General features: G+C 39.8%; 1 protein-coding gene across 2 annotated transcripts in view; it reads left to right on the top strand.

The window, feature by feature from the left end:
* The window catches only part of LOC119533833 (phosphofructokinase, platelet), a 71,954-nt gene that overhangs the window by 34,356 nt on the left and 22,317 nt on the right, over positions 1-15,281 (top strand). For both annotated transcript variants that reach the window (XM_037835664.1, XM_037835666.1), the window contains exons 8-14: positions 3,811-3,906; positions 5,417-5,509; positions 6,623-6,748; positions 8,486-8,550; positions 9,120-9,189; positions 9,548-9,694; positions 12,414-12,484. In XM_037835664.1, coding sequence (XP_037691592.1) covers positions 3,811-3,906; positions 5,417-5,509; positions 6,623-6,748; positions 8,486-8,550; positions 9,120-9,189; positions 9,548-9,694; positions 12,414-12,484 — 668 coding nt within the window. The remainder of the gene's footprint in view (positions 1-3,810; positions 3,907-5,416; positions 5,510-6,622; positions 6,749-8,485; positions 8,551-9,119; positions 9,190-9,547; positions 9,695-12,413; positions 12,485-15,281) is intronic.

Genomic DNA, 15,281 nt, shown 5'->3' with positions numbered 1-15,281 from the left:
TTACAATAAGCCTTCCCCTGATAACCCATGCTCCCAGATTAAATTCTCAAGAGTTCGCACATTATCGTTAGTCCATATTAGTGAGGCATTATAATGTTTGTCTTTTCATTTCTGATGTATTTCACTCAACATACTGTCCTCAAGTTCCATTCATCTAGTTGTATACCTCAACTTCATTCCTTCTTGCTGCCATTTAATATTCCATTATATGTATACACCACATTCACCATTTGGTTTATCAATCGATGTACTCTTAGGCCACCTCCATCCATTGCAAATTGAGAATACTGCCGCCACAGACACCAGTGTGCAAATGTCTACTCATGTCCCTGCTCTCAGTTCCTCCTAGTATACAGCCGATAACAGGGTTTCAGGACCATAATGGCAACCCCATACTTAGCTTCCTGTGGAGCCAACACATTGCCCTCCAGATGGGCTGCACCATTCTACTTCCCCCATCAACAGTGAATAGGTACTTCCCTTTCTCCACATTTTCTCTAGCACTCGTATCCCTTTGTTTAGTTTATAAACAGTTTTATTCATACCCCATGCAATCCATCTTAAGGAAATAATCAATGATTCCTGGTATAATCACATAGTTATGCATTAACTACCATGATCTGTATGAGGACATTTCCATTTCTTCCACAATGAAAGAGGAAGGGGAGAAAAATAATTAAGAAGAAAAAAAGAAAGAAGAAAAAAATAAAATTCAGTGAAAAGGTCATACAACACCACCACCACCAAGAATCCTGTACCACTCCCTTATATCCCCCTTGTATAGACTTTAGCATATTCCCTTTGTTACAATTAATGGAAGCATATTATCATGTTACTGTTAACTATAGACTCTAGTTTGCATTGATTGTAATTTCCCCCCATACCATCCAGTTTTTAACTCCTTGCAATATTGACATTCATTTGTTCTCCCTCATGTTAAAACATTCTTGTTAGTACACCTAATCACCATCATTGACCACTCTATATTTCACTAAATTATGCAATCCCAGTCTTTATCTTCTCTGTTTTCTTTCTGGTATCATACATGCCCCTAGCCTTCCTCTGTCACCCATACTCACACTCATTTGTTCAGAGTACTTACAATATTGTGTTGCCATCACACAATATTGTGCCATCTATTTCTGGATCTATACAGTCAATCCTGTTGAATATTCTGTACTCCTTCAGCATCAGATGCCTGATCTCTACGCTTTATCTCCTGATAACCTGTGTTCTCAACTTAAACTTTCAAGATTCGCTCATTAATGTTAGTTCATATTAGTGAGACCATACAGTATTTGTCCTTTTGTTTCTGGCTAATTTCACTTAATGTAATGTCTGCTGTCTACCATTTTGTCTTTTGGATTTTATATGTTGTATCTTATTTTATTTTTATTTTTTCTCTGTCTCTTTTTACCCTTACTGATAGTCTTCATTTCTACACTCTTCTCCAAACCTCTCTTTCCTGTCTTTTCCTATTTGCTGTAGTGCTCCCTTTAGTATTTCCTATAGAGCAGATATCTTGTTCACAAACTCTCTCAGTGACTGTTTGTCTGAGAATATTTTAAACTCCCCCTTATTTTTGAAAGACAGTTTTGCCAGATATAGAATTCTTGGTTGGCAGTTTTACTCTTTCAGTATCTTAAATATATTATACCACTGCCTTCTCAGCTCCATGCTTTCTACTGAGAAATCTGCACATAGTCTTATCGAGCTTCCCTTGTATGTGATGGATCGCTTTTCTCTTGTTTCTTTCAGAATTCCTTCTTTGTGTTTGACATTTGTAATCTGATTATTAAATGTCTTGGCATAGGTCTATTTGGATCTATTCTGTTTGGGGTACACTGTGTTTCTTGGATCTGTAATTTTACGTCTTTCAAAAGAGATGGGAAACTTTCAGTGGTCATTTCCTCCATTTTTGTTTCTGCCCCTTTTCTCTTCTCCTGGGACACCCATGACACATATATTCATGTGCTTCATGTTGTCATTCAGTTCCCTGAGACAGGGCTCATATTTCTCCATTCGTTTCCCTATTTGCTGTTTTGTGTGTAGGATTTCAGATATCCTGTCCTCCAGTTCATGAATCTTTTCTTCTTCCTCTTCAAATCTCCTGCTGTATGTCTCCATTGTGTTTTTCTTCTCTTCTGTTGTGCCTTTCATTCCTGTAAGTTCTGCCATTTGTTTTTTCAAGCTTCTGAATTCTTCCTTATGGTCACCCAGTGTCTTCTTTATATCCTTCATCTCTTTTGCCACATTTTCCTTCACCTCATTGATTTGATTCAGAAGATTTGCTTGAACATCTAATTTGTTGTTTTGGCTCCTGTATCTCATTTGAAGTGTAAGTTTGTTCCTTTGACTGGGCCATATCTTTGTTTTTCCTAGTATGATTTTTCATTTTCAGTTGTCTAAGCATCTGGTTTCCTTGATTACCTCAATCAGATTTTCCCAGACCAGACAGGCCCAGGTCTCAGGAGGAAGGTGTATTCAGTTTCAGGTTTCCCTGAGAGTGAGACCCAGAAGGTTGTCAGACTTTCCTGTGAGGCCTCTAGAGTCTATGCTTTTCCTATCCTGCCCAGCAGGTGGTGCTTGTCAACCTGCAGCTCCTTGCTGTTGTAAAGAGCCCCTTTCTCAGCCAGGGGCCGAGGGTTTCAGAAACCAAACTTAAGTTGTTTCTGGTTTATTTTTTGCCCTGGCCCTGGGATCTGAATTCTCTATGGGAGGGCAGCCACTTGAGCTGGGCCCCACCCCCATTTTCTTAGGGAAGATACACCCTTTGGGGAATTATCTCCTACACTTGAATTCCTCTTTTGTCTTTCTGACTCTCTTAACTCCACCCTTGCCTTGATCAATGCTGACAATTGAAAATGCCTGAAGCTTTCTCAAATGAGCTACTTAGAATGGGAGAAAAAAAAGGAAAAAGAAAGAAAGCCCCTTTTCAGAGCCAGTCCCCAGCCCCCCAGTTTTGCCGGGCAACCAGTGTTGGTACCTGGTTGTCTGCACCCCTATTCTTGGAACACAGCTATTTTCCAGTATTCTGAGCACAGCTGTCTCCAACAGCCTCTGTTTTTATTTGTTTATTATGATTTTTTCTGTCAGCCCTGCCTCTTCTCTTCTGATAGAGACCTCAGGGTTCCTTTCCTGCTTGCTCAGGGTTTATCTGTGCTTTTAGCTTGTATTCAGTTGTCCAAATTTGTTAATTAAAACTGCAGTTGGAGCTTGGTTGAGTTACTTTCCCTCTCTCCTAGTAGCCTGCTTCTTTTGTCCACAGGGAAGTGTTCCAACTCAGCCTGCCATGCCAGTGGGGGAGGGGTGCAAGCTCCACAGTTTGGGGAGCTTTACTTACAGTCCTATGCTGCGATCTCAGCCTTTCCACCCACTCCAGGCTGATGTACAATGTGTGCCAGTCACAGATGTCCCCCAACAGTTTTTCCAGGCTATTTACTAGTCGCTCTAGAGGACTAACTAAATTCCACACCTCTCTATGCCACCATCTTTGAGGGATTAAGTTTTGATCTGCTGTTTGTAATATCATGTAAGCTACGAATTATCCAAAGACCTTCGCCAGTTGCTCTGCAGCAGTGACACTCATGCCCTCCTTGCACTCATCCTTCTCCCCTCATCCATCTAGTTACCCCAAAGTACATTCATATTCTTATGAATCACTTCTTGTGAAGTTCAGTAAAGAATTCTCTTTGCAAAGTTCCAAAATAATTCTCATTTGGCTAATGCAATTTGGGACAAACAACCATAGTTTTGTTGTTGTTAAGAATGGTTTAGGTATTTGAGGATTTTATTTTCCTGTTTCCTTAGAACCGTGCCCGAAAGAAAAGGCTGAATATTATTATTGTGGCTGAAGGAGCAATTGATACCCAAAATAGACCTATTACTTCTGAGGAAGTCAAGGAAGTAAGTTCATACAGTTTATTACTCTTACTGTTACCCACCTGGAAGTTTGAGTTTAGAACATTGCATTATTATTTTTAAATATTAAATATTAATAAATATTAAATATTAATTAATATTAATAAATATTAAATATTAAATGGATATTAAATTTATTTTAAAATATTTCCATAATGAATCATAACTTTAATGGAATGAGAAACATACAACTCCAGACTTCTGCAGGGCAGGGCTTTTTGCCTTTAGTTGGTAGTTTTCCTAAAGGGTATGTGAGCTACGTCTTTCCACCACCACCCAAAATAGAGGAAATATGGTAGAATAGCCAGTTGTGTTCTTTGTAATAGAAAGTTCTAGCTCTTAAACATCTACGCTCTGAGAAAGAGTAGGATGAACCGCTTGGCTGCTGGATCCCAGGTTTCTCCATTTGTGGCAGTTGAAAACGATGACACCCTCCCTATTTTCCTTTATTTTGTCCTGGAGCCTTAGCTGAGCATAATCTTATCCACAAAGAAAGCCATTTTGTTGAAACTGAATCATTGCATTACTCACAGTCCTAAAAGGGGAACAGGCAATAGTAGTCTGTTGCTATAGGGCTCGTTCAGACGATGCACACTTGTCTTGACAGAACTCTTAACATTTTCTGGCCAAATCACTGTAATTACAGATAACTCAATACATTGAGGGACTAGACACTTGGGGAGCAGAACAGACTTTGGTTGAAGCTGCAAGTCGGGGCAGAGGCAGTCATTGCTTTGGCTGTGAAAGTTGGTTTCTTTATTTTGTTTAAGTATGCCAACAAAATAAGAAAAAAAAATCTATCTTATTCCAATAGCAGCTGTGCACATGAATATGGAAACATTGAAAGACATCTGTGAAAGGTATCTGCTAATATTACAGAAAGTAATCAGTAAAATCAAAGGAAAAGTTTCCTTTCGCATGTCACTGAAGTTGAGATTAAATCATAGAATATTAGAGCAAGAAAGGACCATAGAATTCATCGCATCTGATCCCATTGATTTGGTAGAGGAGTAAATTTGAGTTCTAGAGAAGTCACCTGGCTGGGGCTAACATGGGCCCAGAAATGATGCAGAACATCTTGATTTTATTGTTTTGTGCTACTCAAATCACACCTCTACAAATTTAAGGTGATTTAAGAGACTTTTTCATTTTAATAAAATATTAATGCTAGAAACACAAGCTATATAAATCGTTATTTTACATTTTTATAAAATGTTAATACTATAAATGCAAGCTATATAAATCTTCTTTTTTTCTTTTACTCATGTTCTTATGTCTGTTTGCTAGGTGGGACATGAAGAATTCATTTGTTAATAAAAGCATTATTTAAAACAGAAATTTCAGGAAGCAAATTTTAGAAATTATAATTTCTTCCATTTAGATCTGAAGAAAGTCTAGAAAATCCTGTTTTCAATACTCAGCACTTGTCAACATATATAATTTGAAATGCCTCCATTAGGGTTCTACATTTCCTAAGACAGATACTTTTCCATAGCTTGTAGTTAAGCAGCTGGGATATGACACTCGTGTGACGATACTGGGACATGTGCAGAGAGGAGGAACCCCTTCAGCTTTCGACAGGATTTTGGTGAGTGAATGTGTAAATCATCAAACATTTTCACTATGTCTCTATGAAAGAAGCATTTCTGGAAATTCAAAGAAACCAATCGACTACAAACACTGACCAGTATTTAATAAGCTATTGAGTAAAAAGTATCTATTTCTACAATTTCCAGGTACATCCCTGGAAATACTAATGGCCCATGTTTGTGTTTTAAATATCCTTTTGAGACCTGCTAGCATAGAACTATTTCTAGGCCTAAAATCACTCACACACTAGTAGACGCCACATAATGTGAAAAGTTCACATGACTACCATTGAGGATGATGGGGACTCCAGGATGAACAAAATCCAGAAAATGGAAAGGCAGTGTTCAAAGTGTTGGTTTCTAAAACCATACACAAAGGGAGAGCAGAAACCCAGAGTCCAAATCCTCAGGTTTTAAAAAATATTTCCTACTCTCCATATATCTCTCATCTTTTTCTCTAGACGCCATTTGGGCAGTTTTGTTGGAATTGTCACCTCTTTGTTAAAGAGAGGTGTGTTCCTGTTTGGAATGATGGAAATGTTTTGGTTATGGATGGTGATGATGGCAGCACAAAATGGTGAATGCAATTAACAGCATTGAAATATATACCTAAAGACAATTGAAAGGGGAAATGTTAGATTGTTTATATGGTAACAGAATAAAAAATTTTTTTTTAAATTAATGGAAATACACTCCACAAACAATGAACCCTAAGTTAAACCATGGACTCTCATTAATAGTATAATTATAAAAATGTACTATCATCAATTGCAACAAATGTAACAAATGTTCTACACCAATGCAAGATGTTGGTGGTGGGATGGTGTATAGGAATCCTGTATTTTATGCATGATTGTTCTATGAACCCACAACTTCTCTAGACTCTATGCAAATGAATAGAAAGTAAATTGCAACTAGAAGCATTTAGAACACCTTTGGAGCCCTACTGGACAAAGTGGTACAAAGGCTTATTCCTAGGATGCGTCTGTCCGTGTGGACACACCGGAGGTGCTCTCCTGTACCCACGGTGGTGCCTTCTGCTGCGATGGTAGAGAGTTCTGCCTTCATGAGAATGTTGTGCTGTCCTTGGTACTCATGAATTTCACTTCCAGGCCAGTCGCATGGGGGTGGAGGCTGTCATCGCCCTCCTGGAAGCCACCCCAGAGACCCCTGCTTGTGTTGTTTCCTTGAGCGGGAATCATGCTATGCGCCTGCCCCTGATGGAGTGCGTGCAGATGGTGAGTTCTGGAATGGAGCCGGTTGGCAGCTCCCACTCATTAACTGCAGTCAGGGAGCTGCGGGTGACGAGGTTTTTTTTTTTTTGTAAAACCTAGCCCATTTTAATTGTCACTTTTGTTTTTTCCTAAGCTACCATCTGTGTGACTTAATCATAACCTTCCCTAAAAATGTGTCTTGTCTGTCAAAAAATAAGAGTATTCTAAGAACCTCTGAGGATTTATATTATCAAGTCAAAGAAGAGCTAAGTGGTTCCTGTGTACTAAATGCTGTGGGGAACCAAAATATAAGAAAATATAAGAAAATTGTTGTCATAGAATTCTACAGGGGGTAAGCTGTGACTTTGTTAAATTTCCCCAAATTTTAGCCACTCACTTCCTGACCTTTATAATACACCCCAAGGACATTTAAATCTGTGATGGGTCAGTGAAATGGCCAATTCAGCTGATATTCTGAGATGTGCCCACTTCTTTTAGGCTATGAGAATGGCATGCAAATAGACTTAGAGAAAATGATTTCTAATTTTCCAATTATCTGTTCATTAGGTAGCTGTGGATTTGCATAATATATTTTGCATTTGTTTAGCATCTTATAATTCTCAGAGTTTTTTCATGACTCATTTTGTTTGGTCTTCCCACTGACTCTGAGATATATGGATTTTATACCATCTACAAAGAAGTAATTAAAACAAGGAGCTGGTTGAAAGTAAGCTTAGGAACATAATTCCCAAAAGCCTATGGAAGTGAATAAAGCATTTGTGTGGGTGGGTGTTGTTTGTATGTGAGTGTATGAGAGAAGTGGTGGGCTTAAAAGGATGAAATCTCAGAACTATGGTGCAGTACGTTTAATTTTTAGCATAGTTTTTGACCTATTATCTCTGTTAGTTTAGAAGCAAAAATGTGTTAGCTGTAAGTTGACTTGTCCTTGAGGAGGTCATCTAGAGATCTTGTTACTAAAGGCCGTAGTGAACCATTCATCAAGGACCACATTCTATTTGTCAGGTGTTGTCGTAAGAATGTTACATTTTTAATAACCATACCCAACATGAGAAATAGCGAGTGTTTTTTCTCATTTTCCAGTTGAGGAAATTTAGGTTCAGAAAGGTAAATAACTTGCCCAAGATCATACCTGGGAATAGACCCAAGGCAGATTCTAATTCTGGTGTGTTGTGCCCACATCCCAGCCCTTTGCCCCTGCCGATGCCAACCTGCCTCGCCTCCCAGAGCCTGCTCCGTCCAGGGCACCCAGCCAGGCAGCGGCTGCACTCGGGGCTTTGCTCCTGGCGAGGGTTTTTTTTTTTTTTTAATATTCCTCACTGGAATCAAATTGAGAATTCTTTGAAACCCTTGTCTGAGAAATCTGTTTACTTCCGGCTTTGTTCTCGTGGAGTGGAATCCTTAAGATTGCAAGACATGCTTAGCAATGCTTAACGTTTCCATTAGCATCAGGAGCCAGCTCATCCTTTTATATTAAAGCAAGTTTGAACTGGGGTGGGTGCTGGCAGCTTCTGCCTCACATCGGAGCAGCGAGATGCCTGTCGCCAACCACCTGGATCTGGGCAGAGCTGGCGACTGTTGGCCTAGACACTGCAATATTTAGGCCTGCTGAGGTCACTTTCTGAAGGGAACCAGCAATTGCAAAATGAAGTTGGTTCTGCCCCCCTCCACCACTGCCACCTTGTCATCCATGGGATGCACTAAACCTTAACGCTTTCTTTTTTTCATTATTTCTTTTTAAAGACCCAGGAGGTACAAAAGGCAATGGATGAAAGAAGGTTTCAAGCGGCTGTACAGCTTCGAGGAAGGTGAGTTGTTTTGAAGAAAAAGTCTGTTTTACTAGGAACATAGGTTACTCAGGCCTGGCCATTTAGAATGTACTTAAAAGTTGTGCTTATTCTATTCCAATATAAAAATTCAAAAAGTAAAACAGTAAGGAAGCTACTGTTTTTTGCAAACTGAAGGCCTAAATAGGTAGAGAATAATAGTTTTTTTAGTTGTTTTTCTCTTTTGGGGGGGCAGGGTTGTTCAGAACTTAATGAGATTAAGATATAAGACCATGTTGTTAGCACTTGGCAAAAGAAACACAAGAACCACACTGTTGTTTTCCCTTAGTCTGTCTCTGAACTAGATAGAAATATATAGCACTGAGGGTCCCTGTGGAGTGTCCTTGCAGAATACGCAGGAGTATTGTGTCCTCCATTTTCCTGTGACAGCCAATATATAAAACAAGCATTTGTGGCATATCTGCTTCTAATAAAATTGTTGTTTCTCGTGGCACCTTCTCCCCAGGGGAGTTCCTTGTTCTGTCCACTATTCTGAACTTCCATCCAAAAACAAAACAAAACAAAAACAAAAAAAAATCCTTTCATTTTAGGAACTTTGAGAGCAACCTGAACACCTACAAGCAGCTCTCCAGCAAGCTTCCCGATGACCAGATCGTAAAGGTGAGCGAGTGGTCAGCGCGGTGCAGCCGGGCTGCTTCCCCCGGGGCGCCCTCCGGGACGCTTCCATTCTCGCTCTTGCACGGCAGGCTCCTCTGCTCTCGCGTAGCTAACTCCGTCCCATAGTTTACATTTCCACTTAAATGACAACCCTTGAAAGGTTTTCCCTGACCTCCCTATCTGAACTCTTTCATCAGAGCTTTTCTCCTAATGTGAAATAACTTATTTTCAATTCTTTAATTTTCCATAATTTGCATTCCTGAGGACCAGTGTAGCCCCAGCGCTGGCTTCTGTGGAGCACCTGCCTGCTGTGAAGCACGTGGGTGTTTGGTGCAGTGACTCGCCTTCTCTTTCTTTGCAGAGCAACTGCAATGTGGCGATTATAAACGTGGGCGCCCCGGCGGCTGGAATGAACGCCGCCGTGCGCTCGGCGGTCCGGGTGGGGATATCCAACGGCCACAAAATGTTTGCGGTCTACGATAGCTTTGAGGGATTTTCTCAAGGCCATGTGAGTATCACATGAGACATGCCCGTGGTCTGGGTAAGTCTGTAGGCTGGCACCCTCATAAAATGAGGAAGTGACTCTTAACACCGTCTAGTTCTTCCACGATTCTGGGACATCATGAGGATGACTCCTTTTTAAGGGATAACTTTTGCATTAGAATCTTGACATAGGTTGTGTGCCAGGTCCTCAAATTAAACTCAGAGGGTAACGTCTTTTGGAGTGTTCTTGGAAGGCCGTACCGAATGGCAGAATCCCTGGAGTCTGAGGACCTGGGTTAGGATCCCAGACTGCTAATTGCCTGTGTGCCCTTGGGCAACTCATCCAACCTCTTCCTCTATTATATGAAATGAAAAAAAAAATTATGAGATTTTCATAGCAAGGCTGTTGTAAAGTTAGACGGCACTCCACAGGTACAGTGCCTAGTGTCAAAAATGCAGCAAGCACTCACTAAAATTTTCTTCATAAAAATAGTTAGCATTTCTTGAGTGCTTATTTAGTATGCATCATTCTATGGGATTTGCATATATTGACCCATTTAAATCTCACAATAAATCCAAGATATTATCCCCATTGTTCCAAATGAGGAAACTGGGGTGCAGGGACTTTAATTAACTTGACCAAGGATTAACTTGACCCAAGGTCACATGATCTAGGATTTTAAACACAATGGTCAGGCTACAAATTTTATATTCTTAACTAAGTGCTATACTAGTTGATATTATTTATTCACTCAATTATTTAGCAAATATTTGAGATCTCACTCTATGGAATTAAATTTGTGAGCCAAGAAGACAAAAATCTTTGACTCTGTGGAGCTTACATTTTAGAGAGAGAGATGATAATAAATAAAAGTAAAGCAGGTAAAATACATTGCTTGCTATAGATAGTGATAAATGCTAGAAAGACAAAGGAAGAGGGATAGGAAACGCCATAAGGGGTTTGCTTTAAGATTCTGAAGACATATACTATTGAGAAGGTGAATCATTTAAGATCTTACAGGTAATTGTAAGGAATTTGCTTTTTTTTCTGAGTCAGGAGGGTTTTGAGCAGGGGCATGGCAATACTGACATATTTTTGTAGGATTGCTCTGGTGTCAATAAAAGGCAGAAGCAGGATGCAGGGGGACTATTTGGGAGGATTTTTGCAATAATCTAGGTTAATCTAATTAATGGTGACATGGTCCCTGCTGGTAGCAGTGGAGATGGTGAGAAGTAACCAAAAAAGTCTGGATGTATTTGAAGGTAGAGCCACAATGACTTACTAACTAAATATGTGTAGATTTGAGAAAAGGAGTCAGGAACTACTCCATTTCTAACCTGAGCAAACGGAAAGGGCCGAGTTGCTGTTTATTGGGATGGGGAATATCTGAGAGCTGCTGGCTTGGGAGGAAGTTTCAGGAGCTTAGATTCAGAGGTGTTAAGTTTAAGACATCTATTAGACTTTCAAGTGGAGGTGTTAAGCAGTGGGATATTTTATTCTGTTCTTCAAGAGGTGTGGGCTAAATATGGAGATTTGGGAGGCGTCAGCATATTGGTATTTAAAGCTATGAAATGAGATGAGATCACCAAGGTGTGGTGAGTGTTGGTAGAAAAGAGAGGTGGCCCAAGGACTGAGCCCTGGGGCCTTCGGTAGGAAGACATAGAGGGAGAAGAGATGTTATTGCAGGAGGCTGAGACGGAGTGGACAGAGAGGTGACATTCCTGAGAACACCTGGGGAAACACTGGTCCAAGACCCCTCACTTTCAGTACTGACCAACTGAGGCTCAGCAAGGGGTAGAACCAAGGAGACCGGCCCAATTCTCTCATGAATGAATATTGCTTTCCCCAGTCTTCCTTGTTTGGGCTTTAAAAGATTAATTGGTATTAAACTATTCTTTGCTGGGTTTAAAGAAATATTAGTTTCAAAACTGATTTTATAAGGCTACAGCTTTCAACTTTGATATTTTCCAGGTATATTATTTTGGATTACTAAAACATATTTGCTTGGATGATGTCCTCCTTTTGATATGGGATGATATGTGTATTTAGATATTTTAGACATAGTTAATTCACCTGGAGATCTCATCACAGAATAGTAGTGACTCTAACATGTTAGTTAGCTTACCCAAGGTTACATGATTAGAAGTTGGTAGAGCTGGAGTTCGAGACTAGGGCTTCCAGATTGTGTGTCCCATGCTGTCTGATGCTCAGTCAGGAATTATGATTCCTACCATGTGCTAACAGTTACATACTTATCAGGCTTCATAGCTCAAGTAATATTGTTTTTATATGGTTATGTTTAATTTGGCCAGCCATTCATCTTTTTTTTTTTTTTTTTTTGGTTTTCAAGGAAAGGGGTTTTCTTTGAATCTTATATTAATTTTGAAAAGCTATCATTTTAATTTTCTTTTATTTTCCAGTGGCAGAATTTTGCCAAACAAATTATCCATTTAATATGTATGACTGGGGAGGTAATACCCAATCTCAGAATAAAATGCAAGGGTCTTCCTCTAGGCAATGAGAAGTGAGTTCCACTGGGTGTTCTTAATTAGTTGCTTAACCTTAAAAGTCAGTTTTTTGCTTTGACTCCTGCAGCACTGCTATGAAAACAGATTTATAACCCTTCACAAATCTTTACAGGAATGCACCCTATTTAAGGTACAGAAATCTGAGCTATTTAAAAAGCTTTCTAATTTCCTTTTCTTTTTTACTTTAGCTGTTTCTTTATGTGTTTGCACATTAGATTAAAGAAATCAGCTGGGGAGATGTTGGAGGCTGGACTGGCCAAGGAGGATCGATTCTTGGGACAAAACGGTAATTTCCAGATCGTGACTCTCTGAACTGATCTTAAGGAAGAAGGAAAAGGCATATTCTGTAAATGAATAGCTGAGTGTAGATGCTTTTAACTTCCAGTAAATGAATTTGTAGAGGAAGAGACTCAGGATCATTTATTCACCACCTCCCCCCACCCCACCCCCCACCTACCAGGGAGTTTCTGGTCAAGTTTGAGGGAGTGGAAGCTGATATGTCACATTTAAAGGTTCTCTGGCGATCAGCATAAAGGCTTCAAAAGAGATAACTTGTGAAATATTTTCTCCAGTGATTTCTTATTTCTATTTATTTGAAGATCAAAATGGTCAGGAAAAAAAAAATCTCTATCCAGACAATAAAAATAGGTGATATCATTGAGCTGTAGTAACCATGCTACTTAAAAAAATAATTAAAGCTTCACTGATATTTAGTTATTGTTGGCAGGAGCAGCAGAACTGAGTAGCACTGTTACTGGAGGCTATGATGGTTTTGCAGCCGTAGGAGTTACCTGGGTAATTCTAGTATAAAAATACATTTTTCTCAATTATAGTAAACTTGAGTTTTCCAGCAGAGTTGGAAATAGGATTTAATATTAAATCTAAATGGGGTATTCTTTTAATAGTTGATTATTTCAGGGATAAAAGTATTACTATCAGCCACTATTATATATTGCATTTTAATATGAAGGGAAATCATTTTTATGTAAATCTAATAAATGTTTGATTCCATGTAAAGCTTACTGCACTGAGGAAATGGGCTCAAATCTTGGTTCTACTTTGAAACCAAATCTCTTCCAAATGCTTGCAGAAAATTCTGAGAGCTTTGTTGAGTCCTCCAAAGCTGCTTGCTGCTGAGTCTCACCAAACATGTTTGGTGAAGCTATATTTAAAGGTAAACTTATCTATTCAGTATGTTTCCTGGACCCTCTTAGACTGATTGTGAAATCCCAAGTATAGTTTTTGCTTTATTAGTAGATGTGCGGCCATGCTCTTAAATTAGCTGGAGGCAATTAGGTTGCAGCTCTGGGACATTCTGAAATACTTTAAAAGCTTTAAATCAGAAGATTGGGAGGAATATTGTAACTTGCTTTGTTTACTTGTTGGCTGTAATTTGCTATGCCTGAATTTTTTGGTCCTACAACTTCTTATGTAATTCTAACAAAACTATAAACACTTTCTTTCCTCCAATCAGCATGAAGGAATGATTGGGGCAGTAGTTAGATGAGGAGTTAGGACAGGGCATTGCCAAAAATCCTTTATCTGGTATTCTACTTGTTAACCATGTCATCTGAAATAGGTGATGAAATGGGAGAAGAGTAGCAAGTATGAGTGGATGTGATTTAAACTGAGCTTGAATTGAATAATGTATAAGATATGTGAAGACTGTGAATTTCCATTTAAGTTATTTTTACAAATAACTAGAAGCTCATATGGTTAATTTTTTAAGGCAGTGGAAATGTTTTTAGGTCAAACTACTAGGGAGTTGAAATTTTTCTTCTAGTTTTTTTTTTTTTTTTTTAAATTAGCCTACTTGTTCTAGTTTGCTAATGCTGCCAGAATGCAAAACACCAGAGATGGATTGGCTTTTATAAAAGGGGGTTTATTTGGCTACACAGTCAACAGTCTTAAGGCCATAAAGTGTCCAAGGTAACACATCAGTAATCGGGTACCTTCACTGGAGGATGGCCAGTGGTGTCCGGAAAACCTCTGTTAGCTGGGAAGGCATGTGGCTGGCGTCTGCTCCAAAGTTCTGCTTTCAAAATGGCTTTCTCCCAGGCCATTCCTCTCTAGCAAGCTTGCTCCTCTTCAAAAGTCACTCACAGCTGTACTGAGTTCCTTCTGTTATGTCAGCTTGTTTATATGGCTCCACTGATGAACTTAAACCCACTCTGGATGGGTGGAGCAACACCTCCATGGAAGTTATCCCATCAGAGTCATCACCCACAGCTGGGTGGGGCGCATTCCATAGAAGCACTCAAAGAATTACAATCTGATCAACCCTGATAATGTCTGCCCATACAAGATTACATCAAAGATAATGGCGTTTGGGGGACATGATACATTCAAACTGTCACATTCCACCCCCTGGACCCCAAAATGACATTATCTTTCCATATACAAAATACATTTCATCCCACAACAATATCACAGAAACTTATATCATTTCAGTAACAAAAGTTAAGTACAAGATCCCATCAAAATCAATTACAGACGTGGTAGGTCCCAAGGCATAATTCTCCTTTAGCTTTGGATCTGTGAACTCTGAACAAGTTATATGTTTCCAATATACAAAGGAGGGACATTCATAGGATAAACATTCCCATTGCCATAAGGAGAAAGAGTAAGGAAAACAGGGTTAACAGGACCAAAACAGTTCCTAAAACCCGCAGGACAAACTCCATTAGATTTCAAAGTCTGAGAGTCATTTACAGAACGACGTTGCATCCTTGGGGCTTGAGAGAGTGGGAGTCTAACCCTTCCTAAGGGCCTTTGCGGCAGCCCTTTGCTCTCCAAACACTTGGGTGAGTGCTCCAACATATCCACACACTGGGGAGACCACCTTCTCGGCCCCACCCTCCTCAAACATCGGGGCAGCTCCCAGATTCCCTTCCATCTCCGGGGCACACGCTCAACCCCTTCAGAACAGTGTGGTGGCAGCCAGGCTCTCCCCAATTCCCTGGGAATGTGCTCCACCCTCTTTGGGGCTTGGGGAGGCAAAACTCTTCCAGAGCATCGAAGTGGAAAGCCCGCCCTCGACCTCCAGGGCAAACTCACCCTTTCCATGCGTGTGGGCTGCTCCA

Source organism: Choloepus didactylus, chromosome 5 (genome assembly GCF_015220235.1).
Source record: "Choloepus didactylus isolate mChoDid1 chromosome 5, mChoDid1.pri, whole genome shotgun sequence".
Classification (NCBI taxonomy): Eukaryota; Metazoa; Chordata; class Mammalia; order Pilosa; family Megalonychidae; genus Choloepus; species Choloepus didactylus.
Note: the sequence above shows the minus strand (reverse complement) of the source record. Positions and strands in the feature narration are given on the sequence as shown.